Raw genomic sequence first — 25,689 nt, 5'->3', positions numbered from 1 at the left:
GGAGACCTGAAGCACCTGTCATGAATGTGGAAAGACAAGCAATACAGAGTATCTTTAGCATAGGCTGTGAGTGGCATTAAAGTGAGGTATAGTTGGGGTCTTATACAATGAAATAATCTGTCTTTACTTTGAAGATTTTAAGTAGAAAAATTGACAGTCAGGTTGAAATTGTAAGTTGATCTTACAATTGGGCATCTGTGTAAAGACAGGATTAGAAGAGAGACATGCCATGGCAGGCAACACTGGTACTCTGCCCACATCCCTTCATATCTCTTATCGCTGTTTCTATGAGCCCCTTCCCTTGGGTGTGCTTCCAGCATCTGTTGATTTATTGCAGGGCACAGAGGAGGGACCTCTTTGCCTGAAAAGGTAGCAAGCCAGCCAGGTGCAATGGCACATGCCTGTAATCTCAGTAACTCAGGAGGATGAGGCCGGAGGATTTGACGTTCAAGATCAGCCTCAGCAACTTAGTGAGGCCCCAATAAACTTCATGAGATCCTGTCTTAAAATATATAATAAAAAGGGGTGGGGATGTAGCTCAGTGTTAAAGTGTTCCTGGGTTTAGTCCTTGGTATCAGAAAAAAAAAATGTAGCAAGTCAGAAGTGCCTAGTGGGAAATCCTGGTCAGTGCCAGAGAGGAGAGAGATGCTTTATGTATGTAGTCAGAGCCACCAGAATGGATCCTCTAAATTGCAGGGGTATATTAGTAACCAAACTTCCTCTTATCTGGACCACTCTATTCAGCATAGAACTAGATGAAGAGTAGCAGCATTTTACTTATTAAACAACGGTTAATCATGCTTTGAACAACATTTAGAAAGAATCTAATTTCATACATAGGAACAAATCTCATAAAGAATTTTGCTGCCTAGTTTAGTTTTATATAATGTCAGTTGTAAAATGAAACAACTGAAAAGGACTAGAGGATTTACAACTTTTGTTTGGATTTTAAGTAAATGTCTACTTTTTTGATAGGGAGAGGAAAACTAATCATTGCAGGCGTGAACAAAACATCAATGATATTTGATGCCACCAGATGGCAGTATTATATTTCTTATAACCTGGTACTAGTGTCTATTCTGTACAGTAAGTAGAAAATAACAATTTCAGAGGGTTCACAAGGGATATAAATTGCCTTTGATTTTTTTTTTTGCCTTCAGCATGTTTATTTCCGTCTTTATCCAAGTTCCATCAAGTTTATTTTGATGTTCTCATAATAGGTACTAAAAGTTTCCCATTTTCTACTAATTTTTATAAAACATGGCAAACACCCAGTACTGTTTAGATAAATTGAGTAAGATGAGAAGACAGGCAGTATCTGTCTACACATTAGCTATCTATTTGCTGTTTCACAAAAGTCTGTGGTATGAAAGATTGAATCCAACATGCATAAAGTGTTTAATATGTGTTGAGAGCCACAGCCAAAGGGGCCCCAGCAAACTTCCAGCTACCAGCAAACTTCCAGCTGCCGGCTGATGATTGGCTCACAGCGGCCCCAGCAACATCTAGCTGATTGGCTCCTCTGCGGTGATGTTCATTGGGCTGTTTCCCTGCCCTTCAGACTGCCAGCTGATGATTGGCTCACAGTGGTCCCAGCAACATCTAGCTGATTGGCTCCTCTGCGGTGATGTTCATTGGGCTGTTTCCCTGCCCTTCAGACTGCCAGCTGATGATTGGCTCACAGCGGCCCCAGCAACATCTAGCTGATTGGCTCCTCCACGGAGCTGCTCATTGGGGGACTTCTTTGGCTCTGCCCACGCAACCCAGCCAATCGGCCTCAAGAGCAGGAGGATTGGGGGAGGTTGAGAGGCTGGTGTGGGGGTGAGAGGCTTGTGGAAGCTGGTGGTGGCAGTTGGGCTCTGAGGGTTTTTTCCCTGAGGAGCTGTTTTGTTTGGCGTTTGTAGTTCTAAAAATAAAGTTTAGTTTCTTTTGACAAGTGGCTCCTGAATTGTGCCCAGCCAGACTGCGGCAAATATGCCCTTATAAAAGACAAGGAGAGGGTTGGGGTTGTGGCTCAGCGGTAGAGCGCTCACCTAACATGTGTTGGGTACTGGGTTTGATCCTCAGCACCACATAAAAATAAAATAAAGGTATTGTGTCCAACTACAACTAAAAAACAAACAAACAAAAAGCCAAACAACAATAATAAAAGACAAGGAGGACCTGAAATCAACATGGATCCAGCAGCAGTATTAACATTCTAGATCCACAGGTTTTCCATGAAGGAAGATGAGCCTGATTCAGTGTTACAAAAAAAGAACAGTAAAGATTCAAAGTCTTAGCAGGTTCCCAAAGTTCCCAAAGCAGAACTCAGCTCAATGCAAATCTCTAACAGTGTTGTAAGATTTTTTTTCTTTTTTTTTGAAGTTTAGTAAATTAATTTCGAGTAAGATTCTTCAATATCTATCAATATTCACTTAAATGCATCTTATAAATCAGCTTTAGTTTTAGTTGTTATTGTTATTATTGTTATTATTTTGGTAATGCAGATTGAACCCAGAGGTGCTATACCATTGACCAACATTCCAAGTCCTTTTTATTTTTTAAAATTTTGAGACAGGGTCTTGCTAAATTGCTGAGGTTCTTGCGTAATTGCTAAGGTGACCTTGAACTTGTGATTCTCCTGCCTCAGTCTTGCAAGTCACTGGGATTACAGGCATGCATGACATGTACTGCTTAAAACATCAGCTTTATTGAGATTAATTCAAATTCCATATAATTTACCTTTTAAACAGTACAATTTAAATGTTCTTAATATATTTATGAAGTTATATATTGATCACTATCTAATTGCTGAACATTTTTATCACTCCTAAAAGAAATCCCATACTCGGTTGCAGCTCAGTGATAGAGAGCTTGCCTCACGTGTGCACAGCACTGGGTTCGAATATCAGTACTGCATATAAATAAATAAAATAAAGGTCCATCAACAACTAAAAAAAAAAAAAAATCCCATACACATTAGCAGTTGCTAACTGTCTGACCTCTCCCTCCCAATTTCTGGCAACCATTAATTTATGTTTTGTCTCTACTGATTTGCCTATTCTGGGCAATTTGTATTAATGGAATCTTGTTAATGCAGCTTTTAGTGTCTGGCTTTTTTTTTCATTTAGTATAATGTTTTCAAGGCTCATCTATGTTGTAGCATGTATCAATACTTCACTCTATTTTATGAATGAAAAATATTTCATTGTACAGTTATATATCATATTTTATTTATTCATTTATCAGTTAATGGATATTTGAATTGTTTTTGGCTAATGTGAATAACACTGCTATGAATATTCATGCACAAGTTTTTGTGTGGGTATGTGTTTTTCTTTCTTTTGGGTCTGTAACTAGGTGTAGAATTGCTGGATTACTGGGTCATGTGGTAGATCTATGTTTGAATTTTTCTTTTTTTGTTTTAGTGATGGAGATTGAACCAGACATTGCTTAATTTCTTGAAAAACTCACAAACTCTTCCAAATGACTGCACCATTTTACTTTCCTACCAGCAATGTACAAGGATATCAATTTCTCCATATCTTTGCCAACATTTATAGTCCCACTTTTTAAAAATTATAGTCATCTTGCTGGGCGCGGTTGTGCATGCCTGTAATCCCAGCAGCTCCAGAGGCTGAGGCAGGAGGATTGTGAGTTCAAATCCAGCCTCAGCAAAGAGCAAGTGCTAAGAAACTCAGTGACACCGTATCTCTATTAAAATACAAAACAGGGCCCTGGGGGATGTGGCTCAGTGGTCAAGTGCTCCTGAGTTTAATCCCAGGTAACAACAACAAAAAAATAGACATCTTTTCTACTAAGTCATATTAAGAGGCCAATAAATATGCAAAGTATTCAAATTTCTTTCTGTGATATATTGATATATAGTTGAAGTTATTGTTGAAGTTTTTTTCTCCTCTTCTTCCTTTTTTTTTCTTCTCATCTCTTTCTTTCTTTCAGTTCTCATTTAATTTTAGTTTCTTTTAATTTGTTTTTTTTTTTGAATTTTTAATATTTATTTTTTAGTTCTCGGCGGACAGAACATCTTTGTTGGTATGTGGTGCTGAGGATCGAACCTGGGCCGCACGCATGCCAGGCGAGCGCGCTACCGCTTGAGCCACATCCCCAGCCCCTAGTTTCTTTTAATTTGTATAGTGAAGCATGGTCATTTTGACATTAACCAATACAAGATGAACAAGGAAAAATATAACCCATCTCCATTTTCCCTCCACAAACCCTAATGTAACAAATATAAACAGCTTACTGTAGGCATTCCTGCACTCTTAAAAGTTTATAACACACATGTATATTCATGATAGCCATCTCATTTCATACGCATCACTCTACAACTTACTTTTGAATCTTTTTTTTTTTTAACCAGAGCTCCATTAACAATTGAAGGACTCCAGCTTTTTTTTTCTAAATGTTTTTTAGTTATACATGGACACAATATCTTTATTTTGCTTATTTATTTTTATGTAGTACTTAGGATTGAAATAAAATGAAATAAAATAAAAATGAAATACAGTCTCTCACATGTGTGAGGCAAGCGCTCTGCCACTGAGCCACAACCCCAATACAGGAGTCCATACTTTTGAATCTTTTGAAAGTTATTTGTACATTTGTTGTTTTAAGTACACTTAATTATACAATTTCTCTTTCTAGCTTTCAAAACACGACACAAATGCAGTATTCAATATGTGCACATACACACACTCATCTCTAATTGAGCTAGGATTTCATTTTATTATGTCATGAGAAAGGAAGCTGTTAGTATGAGGGAAACTGACTACTTCTGCTTTTGCTTTATGGTCACATTTGCTTCTCTGTTCTTTATATGCAATTCTGTTATTCAGTCTTCACCAGAATCACTTGGATTAAAACCCATGGGTTGGGCAGTTGGAAATGTTCATGGGAAGAGAATCCTGCAGGACCCCACAGCTGCTCCTGTGGAGGAAGCTTGAAGCCACCCCTCAGGTAAGCAGCTCCTCCCCTGTGTCCCTCTGGGCTTCATCAGGTGGAGCTTCCCTCCCTCCCTCACAGAGAGGGTTTGTCTTCTGCAGCTGCCAGGAGGCTGTGCCAGGCTGGTGGTGTCCTGCAGCTGATGTGGGGAATTTTCCTTTTTCATGCTTCCCTGCTGGTGGGAGGTAAGTCTGAACTTAATAGCAAACACAGCTGGCAGTTTTCCCAGTAACTTTCTTCCAGCTAAATGATTTCTAGCTTTTGTAACAAAGAGTCTTTCCTGGTGGATTTAGGAGGATATTCCAATTATTATGGAATATCCAATAATAACTACTTTTTTTTTTTTTGGTACTGGGGTTTGAACTCAGGGGCACTGGACCACATCCTCAGTCCGATTTTGTATTTTATTTAAAGACAGGGTCTCAGTGAATTTATAAAATATAGTGCCTCGCCATTGCTGAGGCTGGCTTTGAACTCACAATCTTCCTGTCTCAGCCTCCCAAGCCACTGGGATTACAGGCGTGTGCCACGTGCCCAGCTCTTTTACTGTTTCTATCCAAGCAATTCCCTTGTCAGTGGCAGCTTTCCTGTGACCACAGGGAAGCATCATTTTTGATAACCACGTGGCTTCCAGGAGTGCTGTCCTGGTAACAGTCTTGGTTCCCCTCACAGGTGCTGCAGGACAAAGTGTCGAGCAGCCCACTGAGCTGAACGATGTGGAAGGAGCCTTCATCCAGGTCAACTGCACGTACCAGACATCTGGGTTCAATGGGCTGTCCTGGTACCAGCAACGTGAGGGCGGAGCACCCATGTTTCTCTCTTACAATGTTCTGGATGGTGTAGAGAGGAGAGGCCGATTTTCTACATTCCTGAGTCGGTCTGATGGGCACAGTTACCTTCTCCTGAGTGAGCTCCAGGTGCAGGACTCTGCCTCTTATGTGTGTGCTGTGAGAGACACAATGGTTATGTGGCCTCTGAGGCTGCACCAAAATTTAAAACTCAACTGGGGGGAAACAGGTGGGCTTGAAAAGTCCTAGTATTTTCTCAGTATATGCTTACTCACATGTCTGACTTCAAACTCAAATAATATAGCATAGGACTCTGAGAGGGAGTCTCATTACTTTCTGAACCACTGATTGCTAGAAGAATGGGTCAACTGCTTTTTCTTTCTCCTAATTCCCTGTTTATCCTACTTATTTGTACCTCCAAGAACTTGTTTTATTATTATTTTCAGTACTGGGGATGAGCCTAGGGGTACTCACTGAGCTACATCCCCAGCCTTTTAAATTTTATTTTTATTTCTTAGTTTTTGGGTATCAGGGATTGAACTCAGGAGCACTTGACCACTGAACCACATCTGCAAACCTATTTTTGTATTTTATTAAGAGACAGGGTCTCACTGAGTTGTTTAGCGCCTCACTTTTGCCGAAGAAAGCTTTGAACTTGTGATTTTCCTTCCTCAGCCTCCTGAGCTGCCACAATTATAGACACATGCCACAGTGCTCAGCTAACAACCCCAGCCCCTCCCCCCATTAAAAAAAATCATTTATTTGTTTTAATTAGTTATACATGACATAAAAATGTGCTCTTTGATTCATTGCATACAAATGGAGCACAATTTTTGACTTCTCTGGTTGTACCCAAAGTAGGGTCACATCATTTGTGCAATCATACATGTACCTAGGTACAATGCCATTTAATTCCAACATCTTTCCTACCCCTTGCCCCCTCTCCCACTCCCCTTTAGTATTTTGAGACTATGTCTTGATAATTTGCTGAGGCAGGACTCAAACTTGTGATTCTCCTGTCTCAGCCTTCTGAGTTGCTGGGATTACAGGTATGTGCCACCATGTCTGGCTATTCTGTGATCTTAAGGATTAAAGACAGAATTGGCTTTGGAGGAAGCTCTTTATTTAAGGGAGGGATTTCTTGGTGAGTGCCTTTATTTATTCAATGGTGAGCTCTATTCTATATTCATTTACCCTTATGAAATTCTGAAATGTGTGAGTAAATGTAAATTCCTGAGCTTGAAAAGAATTCATTTAATTCTGTCAAATTTATCTTCATTTTTGTGATTCTCTGAGGGGTTATTTGGGTACCATTTAACATTACGGTGGATTTACCCAGCAGGTTGGAGGCGGTGGAGGCGGTGGACTGAGAGGATGAGGAGGACAAGGAGACCTCCTGCCTGTGGAACAGGAGAGTGAGTCTTGAATGGAGGGCATTCAGTGGGGAGGAAGGAGGCCAGCAGGAAATTCCTGAGAAAGCACTGCATGATGGGCATGGAAGGCAGAAAATATACCATTCAGTTTGAAGATTTTCTTTTTCTGAATGATATTCATGTATGCTATCCCAAAGTCTGTGAAGCTTTCTTGACATTACCTATATATTCTGTCCATAAAAGGAAGAGCAGAATTTCTTCTTTATATAGACATTCCTCTTTTTCTGTATCTTAGTATATATATTTACTTTTATATAGTTTTTTTCCTTTGGGGGTTAATTTCTTCTATTAGCTAATTTTGAGTCAATCTTTTTGGAATTAATAAGAGTGCCTAAGTGTTAAGAACTAGCAAAGAAAGTGAAATGGATATTTTTGACTGAACAGTTTTTTTTTTTTATTGAGCACCTAAGATGTGCTAGGCAGTCTTTCAGTTGGTAGGGTGAATCAGTGAATAAACAATCACTATATTCATATTGCTTATGTTATAGTGAAAACAGAGAATGAGTAGACTTCTTAGCAAATATACCTTTGAAAATATAGGGGACTTTTTAGCAAATGTGCCTTTGAAAATACTTCACCCTCAGAACTGACTTTATTGTTTTTAAGAGAAAAAGAGCTGAGATACATGCAAGCAATGCTGTTGCTGATGTCATGTGCTTGTTTTAAAGTTTATAATATAAATCAGTCACAAGCTAGTAAGGGATATATAACATTGGATGATTACATGACTGTAAGTCAAGTTATCCAAAGTTTTTTTTTTTTTTTTTGGTACTGAAGATTGAACCTGGGCTGCTTAATCATTGAGCGACAACTCTAGCCTGTTTTATTTTTTATTTTATTTGGGACAGGATCTCACTAAGTTGCTTAGGGCCTTGCTAAATTGCTGAGGCTGGCTTTGAATTTGTGATCGTCCCGCCTCAGCCTCCCAAGTCGCTGGCATTACAGGCATGTTTCACCAAGACCAGCTTCAGTCTTTTGAATTATTCAAATGTATGTGGTTCATTATGAGACTTCACATAAATTCAGAAAAATACCGATAATTTTGAGTGGAGAATCTAACACTGAAACAAATGACCATATACATGATATTGTAAGGAAAATTAATGAAAAAATTTGAGCCCTTCACTGAAACTTTGAGGAGAATCTAAAAATATTCTAGCAAAGAGTAGAAATATCTAAAATATTCTTGCAAAGAGTAAGTGGTAAGTGCAAATAATTATACAATATCAAATTTCTTAAATTTGAAGACAGGTAAGTTATTGATGTTCTCATTCCTCTGTATGCTATCTTTGTATTTAATTTAGTCACAATGAAGAGTTTACAGAAGGACTTTTTTTTTTTTTTGTATTGGGTATTAGAAAAGATGTTAATAGGTTTATTCTGACCTTGTTTCTCTATTTTCCCCTGAAGACTTTGGTTTCTAAACCACATGTTTTTCTAACAGAGGGGTTTATAAAAACAAAGACCATCACTCTTTGATACTTCCTATATTTGCTTGTAGAATTTCTCTGTATGACCCAGCAACTTCTTCTATTTCCACCTGAAATAAGGTTTGATGATAGATGTTAGAGCTATTGCGAATAGGCAAAAACCAAGATTTTTAAAATTACTGTTGGTCAAACTGGGAACTCAGCTCAGCTGTCATTGATGAACCCAGCCTAATTCCATCTTAAGATTGGGAGTCATCTTGTCACAAGTTAATTTCTGTTTTACTGTAAATTATTGTGATTTCTAAACTTGTTTGGGATTCCTGCCCATGCCTTGAACCCACCCATGCCTGGCTTTCCTTGACCAGATAACAACCCTCTCTGAAACCTCAGTGGTGCCTCATAAATTCTGATGATGGGATCTGAAATTACTCCCTACCTTGAAATATCATGCCATATAGATCATTAACCTACTATCTGCCTTTGTATTATGCTTGTCAAAATTCTGTTAGCTGTAAGTTCTCAAGACACCCCACCTTTGCAACTTTTTGTCCTATAAAACCTTGTTCCTGGAGAACTGGGGTGCTGATCTTTAACCCATGTTAGGAGAGACAGCTGCTGATCAGCTATCTTTGTGTACACAAATACAAGCTTGCTTTAATTTGATTTAAAATTGGAGTTGGTGGTCTTTTCATTGCGTCGGGGTTCAACAGTCATATTCAAAGAGCTGTAGCTACATTTGGATTTGGTAATCAGACATTTCTAAGTTCGAATCCAGGCAAACAGAAAATGTCTTAAGAAAAAAAATGTCTTAAGAAAACGTCTTAAGAATAAGTGTACAGAAAATGTCTTAGAGATTAAAAGGTTCTCAGGATTGGAAGGCATTTGGAGTATATCTGATCCAAGTATCTTCTAAAATGATTGAATAAATCTCTGCTTTTTGAACATCTTTGGGCCTTATTCTCTTGAGTACTTGGTGGTGAATATCTCCCTTAGGACCTTACCTTTGTGCCTGTCTCTGTCCCTCAGTGTGGGCAAGGTGGAGCATCCCCTTGTCCATTCATTTTTCTTTTCTTTGGTGTCTATGGAGCTTCTATAGTCATGCTGATACTTAGATGTTAGGAGCATGTTCTCACTGTGACAGTCTGTCTTTAGTTCCAGTTCCCCAGGAAAATAACCAGAATAACAATTGTGGAAATGTTCTTCTCAAGAAGACTACTGTGTTATTCAGCTTTTTGTCACTGTGGCCAAAATATCTGACAAGAACAATTTAGAGGAGGGAAAGTTTATTTGGGGAATGTGGTTTCAGAGGTTCAGTCCATGGTCAGCTAGCACCATTGCTCTGGACCCAAATGATGGCAGAACATCATGGTGGAAAGGTGTGGTAGAAGAAGACTGCTCAGCTCATTGCAGCTGGAAAGCAGAGAAGGAAAACAGGGACAAGACATATTCCAAGGCACGTCCCCAGTGACCTACTTCCTTAAGCCATGCCCCATTTGCCTACAGTTACTACCTGGCAGTCGATTTAAATTATTAATCTATCAGATGGATTAAGCCTGATGAGGTTGCAGCTCTTATAATCTAAATCATTTCAATTCCAAACCTACCTGCATTGCCTAACACATGAACTTTTTGGGGCATACCTAATATCAAAACCATAGCAACTACACTTCATCTCTGGGTTGTGTTCTTCACTGTTTTATAAATACCTCAGGAGAGCTGGGCGCAGTGGCACACACCTGTAATCCCAGTGGCTGAGGATGCTCAGACAGGAGGATCACAAGTTCAAAGCCAGCCTCAGCAATGGGGAGATACTAAGCAACTCAGTGAGACCGTGTCTCTAAATAAAATACAAAATTGGGCTGGGGATGTAGCTCAGTGGTTGAGTTCCTCTAAGTTAAAGAAAACAATTCTGTAATCAAGTGTCACCTGGTTTCTATTGGTGCATTTTCCTATGAACTTCAGAGGGATTAGGAAGAATTCCAAGCTTTCTTTTCTAGATAGACACCTAGTTTGGATATCAGTACTGATCAAGGGAGGCCTGTGTCCATTTTGTGACTTATTTATTTATTTGGATACTGGGGATTGACTGTACTCAACCACTGAGCCACATCCCCAGCCTTATTTTGTATTTTATTTAGAGAGAGGGTCTCACTGAGTTGCTTAATGCCTCGCCGATGCTGAGGCTGGCTTTGAACTCGTGATCCTCTTGCTTCAGCCTTCCAAGCTACTGGAATTAAAGGCGTGTGCCACCGAGCCCAGTATTTTGTGATTTGTTGATAGGCAGCACTGGAAGAAAAAAGAATTACACTTAAAAGTCTAGATAATTTATGTTGAGAACTGCAAGGGATCTGGGAATCTGATCTTCTAAGGTTGTAGATTAACTTGCAAAGTTAATCAAGTTCTCCTTGATAACCAGACTTAATTTGGAAAATGAGATTCTCCTGGGGCCTGTCAGATACTCTTAAGAAATTGTTTCTAATTCACATTAGAATCTCCTTTTAAAGGGCTGGGGTTGTGGCTCAGCAGTAGAGTGCTCAAATAGCATGTGTGAGGCCCTGGGTTTGATCCTCAGCACCACATAAAAATAAATAAATAAAATAAGGATATTGTGTCCAACTACAACTAAAAAATAAATATTAAAAAAGAATTTCCTTTTAAAATTCTTTTACCTAGGTCCCAGCTCAGATCAATTAGATCAGAACCTCGGGTAGTGGAACCTGGGCACTACTATTTAAATAAAAAAGGTTCCTAAATGATTGTAAATGCAATGAAGTTGGAAAATTATGGTCTTAAAAGATAAATTAGAGTAAACCTCAGAGTTGACTATCACCTGAGCTTATTGTACAAGGGACCAAAAATGGCTGAGTTCTGTCTGGGATGCTGAGGCAGATGAGGGACAGGTGGTTACTAACATCAGCATTCCTTTCTTTCATCCTAGGCTTCTCTTATACCTTTCACTTGCTGTTCTCTAGAAAACAAAAATGGGCTGTGTGGTGGTGCACACCTATAGTCCAGGAACCTCTGGAGGCTGAGGAAAGAGGATTGCAAGTTTGAGGCCAGTGTCAGCAATTTAGCAAGACCCTGTCTCAATATAAAATTTTATATAAGGGCTTGGGATGCATCTCAGTGCTTCTGGGTTCAATTCCCAGTACAAAAAAAAAAAAAAAGAAAGGAAGAAAGAAAAGAGAAAACACTGAGTCCAAGTAAAATTGAGGCATATGAAATTCATGGTCAGATCATTGGGCAACTAAGAAACATTAAGGACTTTTTTTTTTCTCTCTCACACTTTTTGCCTTTATGTTCCTTGGAGAATATCTGCAAATGAACAAATCCTTTCTTAAGGCCATGCTGGTCTTCTCAGGTTAGTAGATATTTTAATAAAGCTGCATTAAGCATACTTAAATATGAGGGTTTTTCCCTCTAAGAGATAAATATGAATATAAAGAACAGAAGACTTGGCGGCTGTTGTAGTGGTTCAGTGGTAGAGTGCTTGCTTAGCATGCGTGAGGCACTGGGTTCGATCCTTGGCACTACATAAAACAAACAAACAAACAAACAGACAAAACAAAGGTATTGTGTCCATCAACAACTAAAAAAAATATTAAAAAAAGAATAGAAGGCTCTTAACTACGTGTTGAAGATCTCAGATAATTAAGGCCAGTCTTTTGGGAGATTACAAAATTCCAGGAACTGGAAGTTGCTTAGAGCTGGGTCACCGTCTCCCAGAAGCAGCATCAGTAGATGCTCCTAGTGCTCTGTGAACAAGCAAAGGCTCTCTGTGGTTCTGTTACTGTTGATGATGAGCTCTCCATGTGTCTCATTTATTGATCATGGTGTCATTCTTGGAAAAAAAGGACAGTCACAAACACTTTCCATTCCTAAGCACTGAAACAACACTTTCCATTCCTAAGCACCTAGCAAGCTTGAGAACAAAGTAAGCAGGCCTGTACCAGAGTGTCCAGGTAGGATTATCTTGAAAGTCACTGATTTTTTTTCTCTCTTTTGCACTGAAAACTGGGCAAGAAGTGCTATCTTGCATGTTCATTAAGTTCCTTGGAATACTGCTCATACAATGGCACAAAGCAAACCTAAATTATAAAACCCTACTCTCTGAGGTAACTGGTGTGGAACAGACACTGTGGAGAGGATAAGTGCTCATTCAGCCAGCCACCAACTGGATGAAGCACCATGAGGGATGGAGTGCTTTCTCTCCAGCCTGTTGCTACTGGACCTTCCCCACAGTAATTTTCAATAAACCTATGACTCACATGCCATCTCTGGCTGTCTTTTTTGGTCTCTCGGCAACTTATCCCATTGCCTTAGTACAACCGGGCTGTGAGCAGAACAGTTATTCATCCTCTGGTATTTCACTCCCTCCTCTGGAGGAAATGGTGGGCTCTTCATCACAAAATATTTCCTGTGTCCACACTTTATTACAATCTCTTAACACAGATCCTCCTTTAAATTCTCAATAATGATAATGAGAAGAATGATTTTAGCAATCATTTACTAAATGTCTATCATGTTTTAAGAACTTTACAGCAGCTATTTCATTCAATGCTCTTAAAAATATCATTAAGTAGATCTTATTGAATCTATTTTATGTATAAAGCAACCAGGGTTCAGCTGTGTGACCAAGGACACATAACTAGTTGATGGCAGAATCAAGATTCTGTTAACAGGGCAGAAGATGTAGCTCACTGGCAGAGCACTTGCCTAGCATATGTGAGGCTCTGGGCTCAATTCTCAGTACTGAAAAAAAAAAGTACTCTTTCTTTTCTAAAGTGGACAGATAAACTGAATAGTTCACCAGGTAGCTGAGTTAACTCATTAAAACTCGAAGTTACTGAAGTAAAATCCTCTTTGACGGACCATCTAAATTGATGGCCAAATACCATGGGAAATTAAATGAACCACTGATCTTTCATATTTATTACTAATTGGTTTAATGAGCTCCTTTAGATGAAATGGAATTATCCTAAAGTGGATGAAATAAAGGATGAACAAGGAGTGGGTTGTGGAAGAGGAGGTGAGAGTTGATCACAGGAACCATACTGTTGAAATGAAGGGCCCCAGGTTTTATGATAGCAAACAGACATAGCTCAGGGGCAACCTGGTTTTTGTTTACATTGTTTCAGAATTTGAGTTGGTTTCATAGTTTGACTTGTACCTTTCTTCATGTGAAAGTAGATGAATTCTTACTAACAGCTCTGTTACACAACATCAGGATCAGTTTTTTTTTTTTTAACTGATGAACTTGGCATTCACGTGTATAACCCTGAGGAGTTACATTTTGTGGATTAACTTACATATTATCTCAATATCTTATCTTTTCTCACATCAATATGGCAGACTGGCCCAAGAGACTCATGAAAGGTCTGACCTGTCAATGTCTTTGAGGTTCCATTTAAAATGATAATTTCCAAATGTCCACTTGGTGATTTTCAATGCCTTAGCTGTTTCAAGCTTAGCAAATTATTGTGGATACTGTATTGCTTTGCTTATCTTCTCCAATAGTATGCATTCTTCCTAAGATTATTACTTTTTTTAATATTTATTTTTTAGGTGAAGATGAACACAACACAATGCCTTTATTTTTATGTGTTGCTGAGGATCAAACCCGGGTCCCAACAGTGCTAGGTGAGCGCTCTACAGCTGAGCCACAATCCCAGCCCCATATTATATATTATATATATAATAAAATTTATATAATATATATTATATATTATTTTTATAGCATAATGTGATTCTTATATTGATATATTTTTGAATTTTGTTAATTTCAAGTCTTTCCATATTTTAATCTTCCTTCCTTCCTTCTTTCCTTCCTTTTTTTGGTGGTACTGGGGGTGGTACCCAAGGCCTTGCATCTGCTAACCACATGTCTACCATTAAGCTATATCCCAAGCCTCTTTGTTTTCTTTTCTTTTCTTTTTTTTTTTTTTAGAATTTTAACATTTATTTATTTTTTCTTAGTTCTCAGCGGACACAACATCTTTGTTGGTATGTGGTGCTGAGGATGGAACCCGGGCCACACGCATGCCAGGTGAGCGTGATACCGCTTGAGCCACATCCCCAGCCCTTTGTTTTCACTTCATGATTAAAATGGGCCAACATGACACCACATGTCTAAAGAAGTGAAAAATACATCAACAAATTAAAAAAAATGCTTTTACCATGTTTTTATTATTCACCGGGGAACTGTCCATATTTGCTCTTAGACTGACATGTTCTTGAATCTTCCAGTTTCTTTTGAATGTTATGGTGTGACCAGGACAGGTAACAGGGATAACTGAAAAAATGTCTTTATTTTGTTTATAATGCATTTTAGGGAACATTCCCAGTGCTGTTTCAATTCAGCAATAAACACTGATTTCTATATCTCTTTCTAGTTTTTAGAGAGGTGGAGCAGACACAAACATGATGAATGCTATATGACCTGTAAGAATCTACTGGGGTGGAAAGAGAGAAGAATTCTTAATTGTGATTCATGAGAGGCTGTGACAAGGATTATAATAAAGAGCTATGGCAACACAAAGGAAGAGGAGCTAAGTCTTGTCTGGTAAGATTAATGGGAAAGTGTTTGATATGGACCCAAAGGAATTAAAAACCTTCACTTGGTCAATAGGGAGAGGAAAAAAGTATATTCAATGTAGAGGAAGCAAAAGAGCATCAAGCAAGCTCAAGGCAGACTCAAGGAGTGGCGATAAATCAGTGAAGGTGGCTGGAGATGTCTTAGAAGAAAAGCCATGTAGGATCCAGGTTGTAGTGGATGTTGAACTCCAGGTTAAGGAGTCTGACTTTAATCTTCATTCACTGGAGAGTTCATGTTTCAGAGATTCTGTGTTTCAGAAGGGTAGTATTGATTTTGGTGTAAATGAAGGGGAAAAAGACAAAAGACTAGTTAGGAATTAAGAGAGACATTTTAAAGGTAGAATAGACAGAATTTGATGTTAGCTCATAGGGAGGGGAGGGACAGGAAGAAAACATAAATGATCCAGAATTTTCAAGTTCAAGTGCTTCAGAATATTCAAACCATGGGCAAGCAAAGAAACATGGGTCTAGGCTTAAGGACAAAAAGAATAAAAAAAGAGAATTGAGTGGCATTACACTATTTTTTTTTCCTTCAAATATTCTGGTATAATATGCCTCCAAAGACATTGATACATTCTATTGTTTGGCCTTTAATAGACATTTTCTCATTTTACAAGGTAGTCAGAGATGGTAGAAGTAATGTATGAGTTTATTTCTAAGTAAATAATATAAAACAATTTGAGCCAATTTCAAAGTGTTCTTAAGTTTCTTTCAATCAGAAGTAAATTCAATTTAAGTCATGAACTGTTTATTAAACATTTGTCACATGCAGCAGCAGCTGAAAACAGTGTAGTGATGGTGACATGGTGGTTCCTGAGCTTGTAGCTACTTATTTTCATTCACAGCCCCTCGACCTGCTGTTATCCTCTTCAGAGCAGACTTCACTTCCTGGTTCCTCAGGGTGTAGATGAGGGGGTTCAATAATGGAGTGACCACGGTGTAAAACACAGCCACTGCTCCATCCAGGGGACTCTTGGAGCCAGCCCGAAGGTAGATGAAAATACAGGGGACATAGTAGACTGTGACCACAGTTAGGTGGGAGCCACAGGTGGAGAAGGCCCGACGCCTCCCATCAGCAGTGCGAATCTTGAGGATGGCATGGACTATGTTGGCATAGGAGAGCAGGATCAGCATGAAGCAACTGGCGGCCACTACCCCAATGTCCACAAAGGTCACAAGTTCATTGACAGTGGTGTCAGCACAGGCCAGTCTCAACACTGCTGGGATGTCACAGATAAAATAATCTATCTGGTTGGGCCCACAGTAGGGCAGGCGGAAGGTCAAGGTGGCCTGTATAGAGCCATGGATGGAGCCAGCCACCCAAGCTCCAGACACAAGGATGGTGCATAACCTGCCATTCATGAGCAGTGGGTAGCGCAGGGGCTGGCATATTGCCAGGTATCTGTCATAGGCCATCAAGGTGTAGAGGAAGCACTGAGTGCTGCCCAGGAAGTGAAAGAAATAAAGCTGAGCCACACAGCCACCAAATGGGATAGACTTGCTAGCAGGAGTAAAATCCAAAATAAGTCTTGGAACTATGACGGAAGAGAGCCACATGTCCAGGAATGAGAGCACTCCCAGAAGAATGTACATGGGACGTGCATGGAGCTTCGGGTCAGCCCACACCGTGAGCAGAATGAGCAGGTTCCCCAGCTGGGTCAGGATGTAAATGATGAAGAAGACCAGGAAGAGGAGGATTCTTAGATTTGGGGGATGAGGCAAGCCTAGGATAATGAAATCTGTCACTGTGGTGTCCAGCGATGTGTTTTTGTTTCTTCTCATGTTTTTCTTCAGTCTGCTAAGATGAATGGTGAAATCAGGCATGGGAAATGTCACAGAAGATACCTTTATCAGATAAATAACACCTAGAAATGAGAAGAGGAACGGACTTATGTAAACACATTTTTAAGAAGAAAAGTTGTCACCATTAGGTTTTTAGGCTTATGTTACAGGAGAAAACTTCCAGAGACTAGTTAATTTCCTGGACATATGGAAGCTCATGTCCATCGAGAGACCCTGAGAAGCAAGATTTGGCAGATCAAGGAAGAGAGGAACATGTAAATAATAAGAGATGTCAAAAAATTTCAATCAAAAGGGATTTCAATGAAGGGAAGCTAAAGTAGATGCAGAGGGGTATGAAACACACACCTTGCATCTACTTTCTTTCTTCATTGCCGTTATTGGGATGTTTCCATATTCCTCAGTTAAAGTCACATTTCATCACCAGAACATGCACAGATATTCATTATGTGGTCCTTGTTTTCTACCCTATTACACCCCTTGCAATTCCTTCTTAGTATTAGCGATGCATGGGACTCCCAGGGCTGTCAGAGAAGTATGTTCTAACTTGGAACCTGTGCCTGCTTACCTTTTCTGCTCCCTTCAACTAGGTAGTCCTTACTCTTCCTTCAGGATTCAGTTTGGGGATCCTCACCTTAAAGAAACCTTTCCTGATTGCCGAGGACCATGCTTGTACAGAGCATGCTTCGTATTATATTGCCATTGTCCAATTTCTTATTCATCTCCTCCTTTAATCACCTCATCTATCACAGTAAATGTGATAAATAAGTATTTTCTGAATTACTGAATGGCTGATTGAGTGGATGTTCCCAAATTCTGCTGATGTGATACAGTGTTTTCTGCTGATCTTGTTTGTTTAACCCTTGTACCCACATGGGTGGGTGTTTTAGGGCAAGGATGGTCCTTTGCATTTTGAAATGTGGGTCTAGTTTCATTATAACAAACTCAAAGGGCCAATCAGGTTTTTGATTGTTTCAGAATATCATTTAGATTTATTAATTGATTTATATGGTCCATTGGTTTGGGATTGGATTTTCAAAAATATGAGATTACAGAGGAGTTTTTATTGTTTATTATGAAAGCATTGATTAATACATGACTTGATGTTTTGTGTGTTTTATATATATATATATATATATTTTTTTTTTTTCAGTGTACATACAGTGACTATTTAAAGAACTTTAAAGATTTTCAAGTATCTGAACCAGGTGACAAGGAAACTAGAGGGAAGAAATATGTTTATTTTATTACTTCTGTTAAGTAGCTTATTTGATAAAGTTTTTACCTCCACAGTGGGGTTTGAGATACATTCATCTATCATTTAACTATAAAATATCTTTGTAATTTAAATGGGTATTTTCAGAAAACAATTAAAATTTTAATGGATTAATTATAAATAACACGTGACTATTAATGTACTCAAGCATTTAATTGTCATCAGAATTATCTCCAAGTAAATTGTGTCTTTATTATTCTCTAAAATAGCTTAACTCATATATTAAAATTTAAGAGCTAATGACAATAATGATGCTAAATATACCTGGCTCTTCAAGGTCCACAGGAAATGTTAATGCACCCTTTGTCAACAAAAAAAAAATTTTTTTAAATTTAAATATTTTTAAATTTCCCAAGTTTTACTGTATATAGTGTTGCTGAAATCATTTGCAAAATGGTCAGAATCCAAATAACTCCAAATAACTGAAACATAAAAACAATTCAGTATAAAAAGAATCTGAAGATAGGAACCCACTAAAGTTAGAGAATATATATATTTGTATTGGGGATTGAACCTAGGAATGTTTAACCACTCAGCCACATCCCTAGCCCTTTTTATTTTGAGAGAGGGTCTCAAAAGTTACTTAGGGTCTTGCTAAATTGCTAAGGCTAGCTTTCAACTTGTAATCCTTCTGCTTTAGCATCTAGAGTCACGGGATTACAGGTGTACAACACTGTGCCTGGCTAAATAGGGCATTTAAAAAAAGATAATTATCCTGGAAACCCTAGGGAGAGGGTGTGGGGGATTCGATTGAGAAGGGAAAGACAGGGAGGGACCAGGACACCTTCCAGGGACCTCTTTGTCATTATGGGCTCATAGTATGAGCTGTTTTCTATGTGCCTCTGCCCCAGTTCAAGCTCATTTCATGTGAACACTTCTCCTGAAGTGCATTTCCATTTGGAGAGGCTCAGAGGAAGGCAAGCCTTTTACCCAGCAATTTGAAACTTTGTTTGGATTTCCACAGTGACCTTCAGGATTGGTGCTACTAGGAAATAGTTATGAAATTGTGAAGATGAGGAACAAAGATTGGTTCAGTGATGTGTTGAACATGCTGGGATCAAAAGACTCCTATTTATCCTTGGGATAAGACTCAATCAATATCTGTTTCTGGAAAGATTTTCCTGATGTTACCATTCATTCTCAGTTATGCATCCTGGTACAGCTAGGGCAGAGTAGAAGATATGCATAGAATTTGGGATGGCTTAGCCGGGTGAGATGGCCCACACCTGTAATCCTAGTGATTCTGGAGGCTGAGGCAGGAGGATTTCAAGTTCAAGGACAATGTGAGTAAGACTCAGTCTCAAAATTAAAAATAAAAACAGTTCTAGGCTTCAATCAAAAGGGTGGTGGTGGTGGTGGTGGTTTAGACAGATTTTATCTAATCCACAAAATAGATTCTAGTTCTTTATTAAAGATTAAACAAAAATGAATTTGCTTTAGGAAAGGTACTCATGTCCTCTTCACAGGAGAAAGGGAAGGTTGTAAATCTGGCTTTTGTGTTTTCATAACAAAGAATCTCCTCATATTCTCTCTGATTTTATGGTTGACCAACTCTGTCCTTTATTGTTCCCTGATAAAAAGGAAAAAAAAACAAAAGAAAATAATGTAAAGATTTTTTATTTCATTTCAACACAAAAGAAATTCCTTATCAGTGAAGAAGGAACTTAATTCCTTTGGGTAAGAGTTGAGGAAGAAAATGGAGAAAAGAGACTGATTAAATGAACACTTACTTGGACAATACAACAGAGAATCTTTAAGCTCCAACATTAGTTTGTGGGCCTATCTTGAATGGAGCATGTTTTCCCATTGCTTTCCACCCTTTTAGACTCACATGCACAGAGTTGCAGAACTGTGGGGGAGTCTGGCAGTCCTGGAGTGGAACCGTCCTGCAGAGGGAGAGATGTCCTAGGAGGTTCAGTCTAGACTATTGCACGGGGCTCCCGAGTCTGTTCTGGAAAGCCTTTAGCAGTTTTTAGAAATCCAGTCAGGCAAACCAAGTATTCAGAATCTCAGAGCACCTGCCTTTCATGACTCTTTGACCAGTGTGATGTCTATATTTCTTGAGTCATATTTTGCCTGTTTTCATCAGCTGCTTTCTTTATAGCTCTGATTAAGAAAAAAAACACTGCCAAGAGAGTTGAAGAAAAATTTTAACCTCAAGGGAAATCCCACTCCAAAGTATTTCCCTGATGGGACCTTCCCTCCCCAAATCCTCATTATTTTGTTTTGAGAGAGAGCACACAACATTTCTAGTTGATCACTGGAAATGGGGCTGTGGGGTATGAATCAGTATAGATTTGAAAGACCTTGAGTTTCTTAAAGGTTTTATAAGGTCTCTATTCATCCTCTCCACATGCTCATGGAGATTTCTCTGCTATCTCCTTCAGGTTTCTATTCATATGCGGTCTCTCTCAATGGTCCGTCTTTTCTATTTTATTTCTCTTAATAGTACTTAACACCATCTGACATACTATATTTACTTGTTGGCTTATTGTTTGCCTTCCTTTTCTAGAAAGTAGCTCCATGAGAGGTGGGGGTTTTCCTCCTCTCTCTAGAATCCCAAATACTACTGGTGCAGGGTTTTGCACATAGTAGGTTCTTTTTTTCCCCTTTCTTCTTTTGGTACTGGGGATTGAATCCAGGGGCTCTCAATCGCTGAGCCACATCCCCAGCCGTTTTTTGGTATTTTATTTAGAGACAGGGTCTCGCTGAATTGCTTAGGGTCTCACTAATTTGTTGAGGTTGGATTTTGTGATCCTCCTGTCTTGGCCTCCGAAGCGGCTGGGATTATAGGCATGTGCCACCATGCCTGGCCATAGTACTTATTTTTTTTTTTTAATGGTGCTGGGGTTTGAACCCAGGGCTTTGTACACACAAGACAAGTACTCTACCAACTGAACTATATCCCCAGCCCCATAGTATGTCCTTGATAGACACTTTTTTTTTATTATTATTTCAACAGTGTCTTCCTAAGTTGCTGAGGGTCTTGTTAAATTTATCAGGCTGGCCTTGAACTTGGAGTTCTCCTGCCTCAGGCTCCCAAGTCTGGCTTAATATATACTTCTGAATGAATTAAGTATGTATGGGAAACTGCCATACATACTAAATGCTGTGGGTATAAAACAACAACAGCACCAGCAATAACAACTGTGGCTTCACATTTGAGTTACCTGGAGTATATTTGATATCAAATTGAGTCTCATAGGCATGCTGTGGTACGGATAGTACATGCCAGGGCAAGTAGCTTTGGAGAGCCAGTTACTTTACAAAAGTTATTGTTACCTAAGGAATATTGGGAATTTGGCTACAAGTGAAGAATGAGACCATGGAGTGTGATATAAGCTTCTGGAACCCTCACTGTAAGATGATGGAACTGGAGAAAGACTGAATGATTTCTTTCTTTCTTCTTCTTCTTTTTTTTTTTTTTTGATTGGGATTGAACTCAGGGGCACTCGGCCACTGAGCCACATCCCCAGCCCTATTTTGACAGAGTCTCACTGAGTTGCTTAGTGCCTTGCTTTTGCTGAGGCTAGCTTTGAACTAGTGATCCATCCTGAGCACTTGGGACCCGGCAGATTGGGTGATTTCTAAAGTTCCTTTAAAATTTTATTTATTTATTTTTTTGATACTAGGGATTGAACCCTGGGGCACTCTACCACTGAGCTACATCCTTAGCTCTTTTTGTTTTTTACTTTGAGACAGTCTCACTAAGTTGCTGGACTCAAATTGAGATCCTCCTGCCTCAGTCTCTGGAGTCACCTAGATTACAGGCATGCACCATGGCTTCCAGCCTTAAGGTTCTTTTTTTTTTTTGTATTTTTTTTTGGTGGTGGGAATTTAACCTATAGTTTTCCACTACTCTAGTCAAGTGCTCTACCATTGAACTATAACCTAGTCCTCTCAAGTTCTTAATTCATTACTAAGGAATAAAAATATGTGTGTGTGTGTGTGTGTGTGTGTGTGTGTGTGTGTAAAGTTGCAATGCTGCACCTTGCCACAAGATGGCAGTAACATCCTTATTAAAACCTTATGTTCTCCAAGTTGAAGTCAATAGAAATAAATCCAGAGAATTCATTAGAGGTACAAATTATTTTAATCAAGATACCATATGTTAGCATCCACTAATTTTGGAAAACTATATTTCAGAGAGAGTTAACTTCAATTTGTAATATTTGGAAAATACTTTGAAATATACGGTTCCTTCTCTCTTCCCTCCCATCTTTTTTCTGCCTTCCTCATTCTTCTCTTCCTTTTTTTTTCTTTCATGTTTTCATTTTAGTGCATGAAAACATTTCTTTTTTTTTTGTTTTTTTTTTGGTCCAACACTTTGATAGTATTTTATTTCAAACTCTGATCTCTACCCAGTGATTACAAGAGAATGTTGCCTATTAGCTCCCACAGTCTCTGCTGTGAAAAAAAGTATCAGATGTTTGTTCAGTGAAACATATTGTCTTTCATCTAGACTCAGAAACTAGACATATGATTTTAAAAAGAAAAAGAGTCCATGGCTATGCATACTAGCCAATGACCTGGGCCCAGCCATCAGACATGGTTGTAAGGATGAATCTGCTCAAAAGATCCAAGCAGGGCAGGAGGAAACAGGGGTGGTCTGAAAGAAATGGATGACTTCACAACATCCAGCATCATCATCACCAGGGTTTTACCCCAAGAGTCATTTTTGTCGTCAGGCTAGCTGAAACTTATGGTCCTCTCTTTGTGCCTCTTCACATTTTTCCAAAGGTTCCAGCTGGGCGCCAGGAATCATCACCGTCTTAAGGATGGGCTGCTTAGGGGGCGCCCATGGGGGAACAATCTTGCCATGCATTCTCCGGCTCCCATAGGGGTTCAGCAGGTGTTTTTCAAACACAATATACTCCAAGACATCCTTGGGTACATCTTCTTGTCCATACATCAACCACCCAAACTGATCATAGATGGCTAGAGTCTGCTGTGTGTGCATGTGGACAGTAACCTGGCCACACATGTTGCTCTGGTTCACCAAACTCGAGCAGCGAACCTGCACCACCTGGGCCGGCTCTAAAGATTCCATGAAGCCCCAGCGGACAGTCTTATACTCGATGTCCCAGATCATATCCGGAAAACACTGTTCAGTTACCAAAGTGTGAAGCCGGTCATGGTCTGAGTTGTTTAGACAAAGGTGAGCTTCTATGAAAACATCCTTAGCTTTTCCAGGGAAGTCCTTTGTTTTAAAATTAGCATCAAGTTCTTTTATCTTCCGGATTGACAATTGTGATGTTCTCTGTTTCAGTCCTTTCTTTGAAAGAGATGACATTCAAGCCTCACCCTCTGGAGGAACATAAGCATCAAAGATACCAGCTGTACAGGCCACATGTATGGGCGGATCCAAACGTTTTGGGGGAATAACCAATCCTGCTTTCCGGGCATATGCTATAAGCTCCTTTTCTGTTTTGTATTTGGGTTCATAAGCAGGAGGTGGGAAACGTTTTTTAGTTCTTACTGGAACTACAGCTGTAGACTGAGTCATCAGGAGTGACTGCGGAGACCACCATCCCAAAGCTTTGGATAAGCAAGACAACCTCCGAGGCACGGGGGCTGCCATTTTGTTCACGCAAAAAGCCATGAAAACATTTCAAGTCAAACAAAACAGAGATGTGCAAGAAAAGGTTAATATTTTCACCATTCTTTTAATTCAACCCTTCAAAGTAACTAATATTCTCCATTTCTTTCTCTATAGTCATACATATATACATATACATGTGTGTATATATATACACACACATATATACATACGGATACATATACATGTACATATATATTTTTTCTTTTGACCTTTAATTAGTATCTGATCTTCTGTTTGGAGATAAAATTAGACAGTTGAAAACCTTTTTTACTTTCTCCTGTTTTTGGAAAAGAAACACTTAGAATGAGAAAATCGACTATTTCTGCCTTTGCTTTATGTTCCCATTTGTCTTCTCTGTTCTTTATGCGCAATTCTGTTTTTTAATCTTCACCAGAATCACTTGGATTAAAACCCATGGGTTGGGCAGTTGGAAATGTTCATGGGAAGAGAATCCTGCAGGTCCCCACAGCTGCTCCTGTGGAGGAAGCTTGAAGCCACCCCTCAGGTAAGCAGCTCCTCCCCTGTGTCCCTCTGGGCTTCATCAGGTGGAGCTTCCCTCCCTCCCTCACAGAGAGGGTTTGTCTTCTGCAGCTGCCAGGAGGCTGTGCCAGGCTGGTGGTGTCCTGTAGCCAATGTGGGGAATTTTCCTTTTTCATGTTTCCCTGCTGGTGGGAGGTAAGCCTGAACTTAATAGCAAACACAGCTGGCAGTTTTCTTCCAGTTTTTTTTCTTCCCTTTTCTTCCAGTTTTTTTTCTTCCCTTTTTTTTCTTCCAGTTAAATGATTGCAACTTCTAACTTTTGTAACAAAGAATCTTTCCCGCTAGGCTTATGAGGATATTCCAATTATTATGGAATATTTAATAATAACTATTGCTGTTGCTACTTCTTTTACTGTTTCTATCCAAGCAATTCCCTTGTCAGTGGCAGCTTTTCTGTGACCACAGGGAAGTACCGGTTTTTGATAACCATGTGGCTTCCAGGAGTGCTGTCCTGGTAACAGTCTTGGTACCCCTCACAGGTGCTGCAGGACAAAGTGTCGAGCAGCCCACTGAGCTGAACGCTGTGGAAGGAGCCTTCATCCAGGTCAACTGCACGTACCAGACATCTGGGTTCAATGGGCTGTCCTGGTACCAGCAACGTGAGGGCGGAGCACCCATGTTTCTCTCTTACAATGTTCTGGATGGTGTGGAGAGGAGAGGCCGATTTTCTACATTCCTGAGTCGGTCTGATGGGCACAGTTACCTTCTCCTGAGTGAGCTCCAGGTGCAAGACTCTGCCTCTTATGTGTGTGCTGTGAGAGACACAATGGTTATGTGGCCTCTGAGGCTGCACCAAAATCCAGGGGCCACATCAGTGAGAAATTGTATTTCCTGTGTATGTCTGCTGTGAATTAAATCTTTGGAACTAAATATGAGGATCTGAGTTTGCCACTTTCTTTTTTTTTTAATTTATTTTTTATTTGTAGATGGATACAATGCCTTTATTTTATTTATTTATCTTTATGTGGTGCTGAGGATCAAACTCAGTGCCTCACATGTGCTAAGCAAGCTCTCTACTACTGAGCCACAACCCCAGCCCCTGAGTTTGCCACTTTCAAACCTGCTGGTAGCTTTACGCAAGTCACTTTTTTTCTAATTTATAAAATGGGAATAATATTACTGCCTCATAGGGTTGTTATGATTAATGAATCTGTATATGTATATTTTCTGTGACTTAGAACAGTGCAGGAAGATAGAGACTCTGAAATTGTTATTTTACTGTTGAGAGCCACAGCCAAAGGGGCCCCAGCAAACTTCCAGCTGCCGGCTGATGATCCAGCTG

The 25,689-nt window shown here is 39.4% G+C and overlaps 1 protein-coding gene, 1 long non-coding RNA gene and 1 pseudogene across 2 annotated transcripts in view; 1 reads left to right on the top strand and 2 right to left on the bottom strand.

Annotated features, from left to right (window-relative positions):
* Nucleotides 1–25,277, top strand: part of LOC144377865 (uncharacterized) — a 57,600-nt gene extending 32,323 nt beyond the window's left edge. The window contains exons 2-10 of the long non-coding RNA XR_013439097.1: nt 4,839–4,959; nt 5,046–5,129; nt 5,617–5,861; nt 7,075–11,956; nt 14,161–14,235; nt 14,572–14,641; nt 14,988–15,157; nt 24,262–24,372; nt 24,887–25,277. This is a non-coding gene — a long non-coding RNA (uncharacterized LOC144377865). The remainder of the gene's footprint in view (nt 1–4,838; nt 4,960–5,045; nt 5,130–5,616; nt 5,862–7,074; nt 11,957–14,160; nt 14,236–14,571; nt 14,642–14,987; nt 15,158–24,261; nt 24,373–24,886) is intronic.
* Nucleotides 16,015–16,971, bottom strand: Or10g2 (olfactory receptor family 10 subfamily G member 2). The gene has a single exon (XM_078050354.1). It carries the CDS (start codon nt 16,969–16,971, stop codon nt 16,015–16,017), a length of 957 nt encoding a protein of 318 aa, XP_077906480.1.
* Nucleotides 22,932–23,854, bottom strand: LOC144377864 (large ribosomal subunit protein mL45 pseudogene; annotated as a pseudogene).
* Nucleotides 25,278–25,689: the final 412 nt, after the last annotated feature.

This window comes from Ictidomys tridecemlineatus, chromosome 5 (genome assembly GCF_052094955.1).
Source record: "Ictidomys tridecemlineatus isolate mIctTri1 chromosome 5, mIctTri1.hap1, whole genome shotgun sequence".
Taxonomy (NCBI): Eukaryota; Metazoa; Chordata; class Mammalia; order Rodentia; family Sciuridae; genus Ictidomys; species Ictidomys tridecemlineatus.
Note: the sequence above shows the minus strand (reverse complement) of the source record. Positions and strands in the feature narration are given on the sequence as shown.

Coding starts and splice junctions, on each gene's coding strand:
- Or10g2 (XM_078050354.1), bottom strand. CDS start 16,971: ATGAGAAGAAACAAAAACACATCGCTGGACACCACAGTGACAGATTTC.